The sequence below is a fragment of the Erythrolamprus reginae genome, chromosome Z, assembly GCF_031021105.1.
Source record: "Erythrolamprus reginae isolate rEryReg1 chromosome Z, rEryReg1.hap1, whole genome shotgun sequence".
In the NCBI taxonomy this organism is placed as follows: Eukaryota; Metazoa; Chordata; class Lepidosauria; order Squamata; family Dipsadidae; genus Erythrolamprus; species Erythrolamprus reginae.
The window spans coordinates 101,204,173-101,216,333 of NC_091963.1; the positions used below are offsets into that span (position 1 = coordinate 101,204,173).

General features: G+C 38.4%; 1 protein-coding gene across 1 annotated transcript in view; it reads left to right on the forward strand.

Moving 5' to 3' along the window:
* WNT9B (Wnt family member 9B) overlaps positions 1-11,229 on the forward strand; it is a 30,631-nt gene extending 19,402 nt beyond the window's left edge. Inside the window, exon 4 of the mRNA XM_070766820.1 lies at positions 265-11,229. Coding sequence (XP_070622921.1) covers positions 265-741 — 477 coding nt within the window. The 3' untranslated portion in view covers positions 742-11,229. The remainder of the gene's footprint in view (positions 1-264) is intronic.
* The last annotated feature ends 932 nt before the right edge of the window (positions 11,230-12,161 follow it).

Below are 12,161 nucleotides of genomic sequence, written 5' to 3' on the forward strand. Positions count from 1 at the left end.
CTTCCTTCCTTCCTTTCCTCCCTCTCTCCCTCCCTCCTTCCTTTCTTCCCTCCCCTCCCTCCCACCTTCCTTCCTTTCCTCCCTCCCTCCTTCCTTCCCTCCTTCCTTCCTTCCTTCCCTCCCTCCTTCTTTCCTTTCTTCCCTCCCCTCCTTCCTTCCTTCCTTTCCTCCCTCCCTCCTTCCTTCCTTCCTTGCTTGCTTCTTCTAGCTACTCACTGATTACTCTGCAACATGGCTAATAATATTTTGCTTTCTCTTCCACAGGCTGTGAAAAATGGCTTGAAGACCACTTGCAAGTGCCACGGTGTGTCTGGCTCATGTGCTGTGAGAACTTGCTGGAAACAGTTGTCTCCTTTCCACGAGACAGGAAAACTCCTGAAGCTACGTTATGACAGTGCTGTCAAAGTCTTCAGTGCCACCAATGATGCTATGGGACAATCAGAGCTCGTGAGCCCCCAGCATCATGGCCGCTTAGCTAAAGGTCCTGCTGCTCCACGCCCCACTGACCTGGTTTATATGGAAGATTCTCCTAGCTTCTGCCGATCTAGCAGGTATTCAGTGGGCACAGCTGGAAGGACGTGTTCCCGTGAGGCCAACTGTGACAGTATGTGCTGTGGCCGGGGTTACAATATCCAGACCCACATTGTTACCTTCTCTTGCCATTGCCAGGTGCAATGGTGCTGCTATGTGGAATGTCAACAGTGCATGCAGGAAGAAGTGGTTTACAGCTGCAAGCAGTAAGACATTGAACCAGGGAGTTGGAGAACAATGGCTAGTTTCCTTTAAGATTGCATCTAGGTCTAAATATCACGATGACTTGAACTTCTTTGATATAGTAATTCCCACCTCGATATTGGATCGAAAACCTAAAATAGGAACAATTTGTGCCAGGTCTAAGCATTGAAATTACTGATTTGGGGTCCAGTAGGCAAGGAGAAAAGATAAAATAAGGGTGAACTGACCGCCAGGATTGTCTGGACAGAGTTGGAGAACTCTGCCTAGATGATGGTTAGAAGATGGTTACCCTTTCTTATACTGCCAGGACCTTGGTTCATTTGTCTTAGGGCTGTTTATTCTGACCAAAGTAAGATGTCTTTCTTAATCTAAGACCCCTTCCAAGTGAAGAAGTCCGGAACTGAAAATTGAAAACTTAACTGCGATAAGTATGAATAATTTTTACCCTCCATTCCCTAATTTTGTAAGTAGCATTCCATAACTTGAATCTCTGCTGCAGATAATAACTTCATTCCCAATGGACATACTGTAGGTTATTCTATTTGGGAATTATAAGTCTTGAGACACAATAATCCCGAAAACTCCAAGTTAGGGTATTGTGAAGCTCAGGAAATCAGGGGTCTAGGCAGTTCAAATGAATATTTGTATCCAAGGCTCTCTAAAATAATCTGGACTTCTAACCATCAAAGCAAATTGGCTATAGATAAAGGCCAATGGAATTTAAGGTGGGCTGGATTTAGATCCCTTCTAGGGGATGATGTATTTGATCCCTCCCTCAGACAGGGTCATCGGGTCATCCCCTACAAACATGCTATGTCAGACTAAGGAAAACATCTTGTTTCAATCAAAGATCTGACAGCAATTAATAATAAATAACAAAATGTTAAGAACAGTTCTGAATAGAAGGCGAACAAATAAAAATTACCAATTGTTCTGCTGTCCAACATCATTCTAAGGCATTTTTAGTTGGTAGCAATCCTATTGTTCTAAAAAGGCCAAACTTAATGAATGAAAAGGCCTTCTGAAAAGAAGTAGCTTGGGTGACTCTGGGTAGCTGATATCTATCTACAGGTAGTTTTCGAATTATGATCATAATTGAGCCCATTATTTTCATTACTAAGTGAAACATTTATTAAGTGAGTTTTGCCCCCTTTTATGACCTTTCTTGGCACACTTGTTAAGTCACTCACTGCAGTCATTAAGTAATAACACAGTTGTGAATCTCGCTTCCCCATTGACTTTGCTTGTCATAAGGTCACAAAAGGTGACATTTGGGACATTGCAACTGTTATAAATATAAACCAGTTGCCAAGCATCCAAACTTTGATCTTGTGACCATGAGGATGCTGCAATGGTCTTAAGTATGAAAAACGGTCATAAGTCACATTTTTCAATGCCATTGTAACTTCAAACAATCACCAAATGAAAAGTTGTGTGTCAAGGACTACCTTATTGTATAACCACTGCTGTCATTTTTACTGAGACAGAAAATAATGCTACTGGGGAAATTTGGGTGAAAGTTCTCCCAAAACTGATCAACCAAAACTTGCATGCCAATCACGTCTGTCCTTGATTAGAGAGCTCCAGGGGAGTATTATTTATCCCCTCATGTGCTTAGTGGTAGGCTACATTCTTCAAGGCTGGGACAGAATAAAGTGTGAGCAATATGGTAAACTTGAGAAAGATCACCAATATTTGTTAAGCCTTTGGGGAAATGAGAGTTGGGGGCGGGGGGGGGATGTATAATTTTAGTTCACAGTGAAATATCCTAGTTAATAGTTATTGACAGCAGTCATGGAAGATTTAAAGAGGCAAGTCTGGGAGCATAAACATACTCAGTATAGTAATTTTATAGTTGAGAGGGTGAGAGAAGATAGCTAATTTTCAATGAATAAAATATGAACTAAAATTCCTGGTTTTGATGTCCTGGAGCACCAAATTTGTAAAAGCCAAACAAACATCTAGGACTAAAATGGGGAATGCCAATCAATGAACCTAACTCTACTTGCACATTTATCTGCTCTTCAGTACCTCAAATAGCGAAGCTTCTCCAAAATTTTATTCCTTCCTTTGTTAATGTATTTCTGTTTCACCCGAGTCTGTCTTTTTTTCCACATTAAAAGATGAACGATGCAAATAAAGCTGGCGGATACAGATTTTACTAGTCCTTCTGCCAAGAGGGTCCCTGTTTATCCTTATTAAGAGAAATGGCTTTTGTCAATATCCTGTTCTATCTGTAACATCACCTGAACTATTAGACAAGGACTAGATTAGGACTAGATTAAGGCCCTTAACAGGTCCATTTCTCTAGTTTAGAGGCAGCTTCAGCATGAAATTAATGTTTGACATATTGCACAGTGGTTTAGGTATTTCTTTGCCTTATTTCATTAAGTCTTATTATTTTAGCAAGCACTGAAATTAGATGATAGCATAGCTCTAGTCTACTATTCTGAATTGTAGGAATTACTAGAGTTCTTTCCATTTATGGCATTCTTAGGGATAGTTTTCTTTGCAGAATATAGGGTTGGTTCTTTTGCGGAAATCATTAATATTATTGTTAATATGAGTATATGACCTTGATATAGATAAAGAGAGCTAAAATAGAATATAAAATATTAAGGCTTAGAATTGAAGGAATAGTAACTGAAAGCATATATTTCATAATCTATGAGAATTTATTTTTCAGAGGATATTTCTCTATTTCAATCTCCCAGTTTAAGTATGTCTTAAAAATAAGATAATAATGGAAATATCTAGAGTTGCCACCCACAATTAGCAACTGCCTGAGCAGATCCACAACTTAACTATTTTTGAGTTTAAATTAGCACAAATAGGACTAGAAGTTAATACAAACAGAACTAGATACACGTTTATACATATAGAACTAGAAAGAAAATAAATTGAATTTCCTTTTTGACAACACATTAAATACCTACTTTGGTTGGACACCTGAGAACAAAAGATGGCTAAACTTATTTATTTAAGCCTTTTTAAGCCATTAAAAATGGCTTTGGTAGACTGTGACTTTGGTAGATCACAACTTGGGTGAGCCTGAACTAATCATTGTTCAACCTAAAGAAATACAAAAATGATGTGATATTGTTGTCCTTTTAATGATAATGTGTGAAAGCTATTGGGATACATAGAAAGTTGTAGTAATACAAGTTGACAAACTAGTAGACCAAGAGAATACTAATAAAGTTTACTGTGTTGCAGTGAAAGAAATGGGTAAAGAGAAAGATTGAGTAGAATACTGCAGGTCATTATTTTTCAGTTCGGTTTACACCCCAAGTTTTCTATATGTACAAAAATAAAAAGATCCCTTTGAGGAATAAAAAAGAAAGAAAATATCTGATCTTCTGCACAAGTTTAAAATAGATAGATTTAATGCAGGATTAGATCTCCATCTCAAAGGAGACACATCACATGCCCTTGCGATGGCTACCAGCTTTAGAATGGTACAAATACCACCTTCAGTCACATAAGATGCCCTAAGCCTAAAAACATTGGAAGACATTTCAGTTTGTTCTGTGGTGCTGCAAATATAATGGGAAAGTAGATTGGCTTCAATTGAGGTTTATTTATTTGGATTTCTAGGCTGCCCTTCTCCAGTGGAGAAGTTTGTGTGTGTCTCTTTCTGTTTGCTTCAGAGATCCCATACATACAATAAGCCCTATGCTTTACAACAGTGTTGCATCCTGATTGTTTACTATAGAATATCTTGCTCTGAAGCAAGGGGTTAATTGGCAAGATAATCTATCCTGGTGCAACAAAACGGGGGGGAAATCATTCTTGTTGCAGGTGGTACAATATCTTGCACCAGTCCTGTACCTATTTCTGAAGCAGGTTTTCATCTAAACTATGGATGTCCAACCTTTTGGCCTGTTTGATGAGGAATTATCTTGGGCTCTATATAACATATCTAATATAGTTGTATAATGTAAAATTCACATAATAATGTTAAAAATGTATGATCTTGTGGAGCTGTGGATTGGACACATCTGATCTGTACTTTTGATGCATGCAACGCTAAATGGAATTTGGCACTGAGAACACAAGAATATTCATCTGATTAACATTGTATTAACCACATACAAAGTTAATGATACAACAGAGCTAGATAATTTACTCCTTCTTCTAGTACTAGGAGGCTGTTATTGGCACTATAATACTTAGTGTAAAAGAATTCCAAGTTTTCATGCTACATTACATATTTGGGCTATTATTCAAATGTCCACCGTGTTCACAGCAAGCATATCTTGAATACTTCTCTTGCAAACGCAATATGACTTTTCCTTATCAGAGTCCTAGTTCATGGGCAAGCTGTTCCTTCTGCAGACAGTCCTATTGAATGTGCAAATATTTCCAAGAGATTGATGTCCCACAAGAGATATTGGAAAGGAAAGGGCCAGACTTCTTTGAAGTATAGACGTGGTGACCACTCTGAATTTTAGAATATTTGAATATGCCAAATTGAAACCTGCCATCCCCTACATGTCTTCAAACCATAGCTTGCTAAATGCTACCAGAACTGTAGTTTAAAAAAACAAAACAAAACTGGAGGGCACTGTGTTGGTGGAAAGCGGTGTGGTATTGTGCATATAAGCACTTGAGTCTGTTCTATTTTTGCTACTCCTTTTCTTCTGACCACATGTGCTTGGCAATTCCTTAAATCTTTTATTCAATCTTGAACTTGTAAATAAATATTGCAGCTTAATTTTCATTGATGTAGTTTTAATCTGCACAGGATTACCAGTTGGATTCTAATTGATTTTGATTCCCAAACAATCTTCATGCTTATTAAGCATTAGTTGACCCAAGATTTATGTACTAACCTTATTAATCTGTAAGGAGAACATTTCTTGGGTGATTCCCGTGGGATTTGGTGAAATTTAGCTGGTTTATCAAAGCAAAACTGGGAGAGAATAGCATCTATTTGTTCCCCTCCTCACTAGCTTCACAAACAGCAGGTTTACGTAGGAGATGCAATAAAATGGATTTATCACAATGTGAGGCTTTCAGTTCCGAATATTATGACTCTGCACGTTAGTTACACTAAATCCTTAAGCAGGTCTGCACAAGTTTGGGACTTAAAAACATGCAAATAATGTTAGCGTGGCCTGCTTTATCAAGTTTTCATGCAATGATTTTGCCTTTTGGACATGATAGCAAAAATGAGAAATTTGTATATGTGACAAGGGTCATCTATGTAGGTGTCAAAATAGCAAGTTGACAGCTCTACCAATACTTGATAGTTGTTGGCAGTGAAAAAAAAAAGAGGGATGGAATCCACAATCATTAGCAGAAACTAATGGCAGAAAAGAATCAGAGATGAGGAAAACAATCCATACAGTAGTATTTCACAGTAGTATTTTTGGTTTCCAACCAGGTTGGAGTTTATTGATTGTACTTTGCTGCTACATGTGGGCATTGGGGATAAGGACAAATACTATTTAATAGAACTCCTAAGACACATAGAGATTCTTTGGCATTCTTATATTCAATTTTTGTTTAAACCCACACTGCTTTTGACTATCAAATAGAGGGGAAGAACAAAATCCCAATGTTTCTCAACCTCAGCAACCTCAAGATGTATGGACTTCCCTTCCCAGAATTCTGCTGGCTGGGGAATTCTGGGTAGTTGAAGTTTATACATCTTAAAGTTGCTAAGGATAGAAAGATTTCTCCAACCCATCCAAACTACATCCCTATTCTCTCCCCACATTAGATACTTTGAACCGTTTATCCCCAAACTGGTTCCTATACATATTATCCTAGCAGGGAAAGGGATACTTAGTACAAATAGCATCCACTCCTGTATTTTAGTAAACACTTTAAAAATATTAGTTAAATAGTTACACCTTACAACATTTGAATGCAAATATGAATCTGTTGAATGAAGCAGTTGTTTTTGCCAAGGTTCTTCTTAGTCTTTCCCTTTTAAGCTGTTATTACATTTCCTGAATGTAAAGGCAGCAGTTGTTTAGCAATGAAGATATTTTATTTTCTCTGATTGAAAATGGATTTTGGATTTCACCCAGCAGCAAAAAGTTTGATGTGGATTTCAATCAGTTCCAGTGTCTGTGACTTGAAAAGGAGCATATTCACTTCTCACCCAAATCATGGCATGAGATGCATCCTTGAATGGGAACAAATCTATTTTTTCAAGACACTATTACTACAATACCATATAACAAATTAATAACAAATTAATTCTCTAAGGATCATTCAAATGTCCAAGGAAAATATTAACCATTTTTCACATCATATTTAGATCATTAATCCATGGCTTCATAAATGCTGAGTAGATTCTTCCATAAAGTAGAATCAATAAGACAACTGACCTTCTATGATACAACCTTGAAATGTCCAAAATTACTATACTGAAGCAGCAGGTTAAATAGCTGACAACTGGTAATCTTGTAAAATATATAGAAGCAGCATTCATACAACATTTTAAGCTAAGTCAGGTACAAGCATATATCTGAACCTGAAAACCCAGGCTTGTCTGGGTTAAAGGTCATTTACCTGTTCAATGCCTAGCTTTTATTGGCTGAAACTAATATCTATGTTTCCTCATGAACAGACCCAGGTGGCACAGTCATATAGGTTTTAATTTTCCCTTCCAGCTTCTGCCACAGAAACAGGAAGCTGTGATATCCACAAAAATAGGTGTCCTCCAGTTGCTTTGTCTCTCTTTTTTCCATTTTCCACCACAGAATCAAGATGAGGAATGGGAAAGGCAAGTTGAATCTTCCCTAATCTCATCCACAGCCGTTCTGACCCTAAACAGGCCACCGGAGATATTTTTTTTAAAAAAATAATTATTACAAAGTTGTTTGAGGCATCAGCCCAGATGATTGCTACCAGAATAATCCAAGAAATACAGTATTCTGTTTGGACTGGATCACCAGATAAGTAATTTGAACTGGACTAGGTTAGAACTCCTCCCAATGTTCATTAAAGTTTCATTACAGCTCTTCAGGATTCTGTGGTAAAGACTTTAGTGGCGGTAGAAGGCGTTGAGAGGTATTGAAGTACAGAGTTGACCTTTCCTGCACTGGTCTACAAACAAATTTTATAGACCAGTGAGGATATCTTATTCTAGAGCTAAAGTTTAAACTTCAATTCCAAAATGTAAATTTTGGGTACAGAAAGAGAACAATCTAATTCATTGCTTCAAACAGTACAATGTAAAGCTGGCCTTACTCTCCAATAATTTCTCATCCTTTTATTTTATTAACTTATAGCAGGCTTGGGTAAGGGGCAGCCCGCGGGCCGCATTCGGCCTGCCTGCTGTCTGTGACCGGCATCCCATAGCAGGCCCTCCCGCCTTCACCTCACACCACACCCTCCGCTTTTTGAGGCAGGAAATGGCTCGGCCCAACATGTAACTGCTTCCTCCCTTCAAGTAGCCCATTTTTTCTGGGGATTCTTTTAATTTTTATTTTATTTTTGGCCACTGAGAGGTGTCGAGAAGGGAGCCACTGTGCTGCACTGAGGTGTCTTCAGGTGGAGGGGGGGATTCAAAGATGTCGGTGGTGTTTGTGACCCCCTAGCAGTGGGACAAAGGCGAGATAATGCCAGCTGCCTTCCAGAAGGTGAGCTGTTGGGCCTAGCCTGGGCATATATGTGTGTGTGTGGTGGGGGAGGGGACTGGGTGCTTCGCCTCATGTAGAAACGAGAGAGTCAGGATTCTGCGCCGTCCTTCCCTGCGCACAGGCTGAGCCGAGGCCTGGCGCTCGTGACCTGGCAATGATGTCGGGTGCAGTGTCTTCATTTTTATGCCAAGCTACAGCTTTCTCTCTCTTCCTCTCTCCCCTCACGGTCACCTTCCTGGGCGTTTCGGGACTTTGGGGGTCATGACTCTTGGGACTGAGGGTGCTGAAAAACATAAAGAATTTGGGCCTGTCTTTGAACACGAAAGAGGTCGTCTCCACACGAGAATTTGTGGTCTAACCCAGGGGTAGGCAAAGTTCGCTCTTCTGTGACTTGTGGACTTCAACTCCCAGAATTCCTGAGCCAATCATGCTAGCTCAGGAATTCTGGGAATTGAAGTCCCTATGTCATAGAAGAGTCAACTTTGCTTATCCTTGGTATAACGTATATACAGTATTGGGTAGAACTGAGTTATTTATATTAGCCCGGCCCTCTAAAACCATCCCAATTTCTCATGCGGCCCCATGGCAAAATTAATTGCCTTATAGGGTGGGATGGGGTAGAAATGAACCTTTTTATCAACACTAGAAAGATATTTTAAAATTTGGATGACTGCACAGCAAGGTAGTCACAATAATTGAAAAGGAGTAAATAATTTCAGAGCATCACATGGTAGCTACTCCATGGTATTTTGGCTACACCAACAGGGAAATCTTGGTATACCTTTGTTACATTAACGAAATATTATGACTGCAAAAGAGATTCAGTGCTTTTAGGAGAAGGAGTTTTATTTCCTACCTCAACATATATAACGTTTGAGCATATTTATATTATTTATGGGTCTTGTACATTTTTCATAACATTTGTGTATTGGGTTGTTGAAATGTAATGTTATCATATATGACTTTTAAATAACATATAACTACAGCCTTTCATTCTTAATGGGAATATATTGCTATGATCATTTGTCCTGATGTTCAGATATTGTAATGCTTAAATGCTACTAGTATCCCATTAATAACTTTTACATTGTATTTTAAAGAATTCTGCTTTTTAATCTTGAGTTTCCTTTTTTAAAAAGTAGAAATTTGCACAAGGACTATGATCAGTAATATAAGGATGAAAATGTGAGTTTAAATCATCATTACAGCTACTTTCACTAGAAAGGAAATGTCGATGTTCAATTTTCTGATCCCTTGAAAAATCATTTATTTTGACTGGAAAAGAAATTTGTTTTTATCAGAATTAAGTCTATTTAAATAGCTTTGACTTAATAACATACTACTGTTGGAAAAATATGGAGTAGCTGTTAGGATTGTAGGCCAAGAGTGTGGATCCAAGATTTCAGTTCCATATTCTGCAATGTGAAATTCATGAGAATCTTGAATTTGTCTTACTTTCAGCCGAACATACCCCAGCCTAGTGAGGTTTAAGAAAGGGGAAAGAACCCATTGTTAGCTGCATTATGTTCCTTGGAAGAAGAGTGGGATAAAAAATATCACTGAAGCCTTAGTAACGACATACTATGGAGTTGTTCAATTTGTAATTTAATTAATAAACGACAATGTCACTCACTATGGTAAGGCTGTCTTAAATACCTTAGCTCCATTTGTGGAGGTTCCAAGAGCTGTTAAAACTGAAACAAGCATGCATTTGATCTGCAGATCCAAAATGGTCTTACCAATTAATAGGCTGAAGCTTGAATCTGCTGACTGATACATTGATCCAGTCTCATGAGTCTATTTACATATTGGAAAAGCTGCCACTGGGATTACCAGATGAATGAAAATGTCCTCATGCTCTTATCTCCGACTGCTACGTTATTGAATCTAAAGAATAAGGACAGTTTGAATTGGTTTCAGCTCAATTAGCTTTTTCTTCTGTGAGCTTTTAAAGTTGGGCCTAAAGCCAACTCCCACCGCCACAGCAAACCATTGCTTCAAGCTTTCTGAAGGTTTGTGGCAGGAATGAAACATGCAGTGAGAAGATTTTCAGCATGGCTGAACAAAATTTTGCTCTTGCTCTTTGCCAAGGTGCCATTTCCCATGACATTTTAATCCCAGCAGGGAATATGAGAAACCTTCATCCCTTTTGTCACAGCAGAATTCAGAGATATAACTCTATGGTTAGTGATGGGCAGTGGATTATTTTAGGCTGGATATTGCAAAGTATGAGCACCATGAAACTCTAATCAAGCCATATAAAGCCGATTTGAATTTTTCAGTAAATGGACTGACAACACCTTAATGACTAGGAAGTGGCTACCAAAATTAACTTTTTAGTGCTTCTTCTGCAGTCACTGAATTCCATTTCTAGGTAGCTCTTTTGAATCCCCTCCCCTTTTCCCTGCTTTTATGTATGCTGGGGAAATTGGAGGGGTGTTTTGTATTTTGCAAGAATGTTTAGTGAATTATGTTCTTAATGTTGTATATGATGTGATGTCAATATATCTGTGTATGTTTAAGTCTCTAAATCTTGATACTTAATCAATAATATTATCTCATTTTCAGTGAGATAAGCAGCTGTATACATTTATTAATAAATATTTTTTTAAAGGGAAGGTAGCAGTGGTTAAAATAATTTCATTAAAAATGTATCACTTCCCTGAAACACAGTGTTTTTCCTGTGAAGTGTGTTCATATAGTCATGTGTTATTTAGTTACATGATGACAAACCAGCTCCATTGTTTCCCATTTAACCTAGTCCAATCTGTTCCCTGCCTAATCCATTCCTCATAAATGAGAATAACCGAGGCATGATTTAACAATTGTCTTGCTTACCAACAAAAAATTTGGTCCGAGTTTTTATTGTTAAGTCAAGAATCAACTGTATGCATGAAGGAATATCATATCTTTCAAGTTGCTGGAATTAGCCATGGATAGTCTATTGAAAAGACGGGCCAGGGGGGACATGATAGCAGTATGCAGGTACTTGAGAGGTTGCCACAGAGAGGAGGGGGTCACATTATTTTCCAGGGCACCCCATGGCCAGATGAGGGACAACGGATAGAAGCTGACCAAGGAGAGATTCAACAGGGAAATAAGGAAGAACCTCCTGACAGTCAGAGCGATCAACCAGTGGAACGGCCTGCCAGCGGAAGTTGTGAACACCCCAACTCTGGACATTTTCAAGAGGAGTTTGGACTGCCATCTGTTTGGGGAGGTGTAGGATTTCCTGCTTGAGTAGGGGTTTGGACTTGATGACCTGCAGGGTCCCTTTCAACTCTAAATAAATAAAGAGAGAGGGGAGGGAGGGAGGAGAGAGAGAGAGAGAGAGAGAGAGAGAGAGAGAGAGAGAGAGAGAAAATCTCCCCAAAGTTTCATGGAAATGCTGATATAAAGCCAGCTACTGATGGTTCTGTGTCCAAATTTAATTCCATGAGAGATATTGCCTTTTTTGAAATCTGGCAAATAATTTTATATTGCAACATCTGTGGCAATCCAGTTTAAAGATCTAGAGAGCTAACTACTATTCTACTTCTGTTCTTTGCTCTCTGTTAAAAAAAGATGCTTGATGAAAAATGCCCTGATGAACCTTATAGGAAATAGATTTTTCAGACAATATGTTTCTCAGGATCTATTAAAAAAACTGGGCGCGAAATAGAATCTTGGGTACTCCACTGCATACTTTCCTCCATATAGATACAGTTCATTTCATCAATTTTATCCTATCACAACTTCCTAGATTTTATCCTTCTCAGTCCATTTACTTTTCATTCATACACTTTGCAAATCTATCCTCATTCATTCATTGCTTCTACAATATCA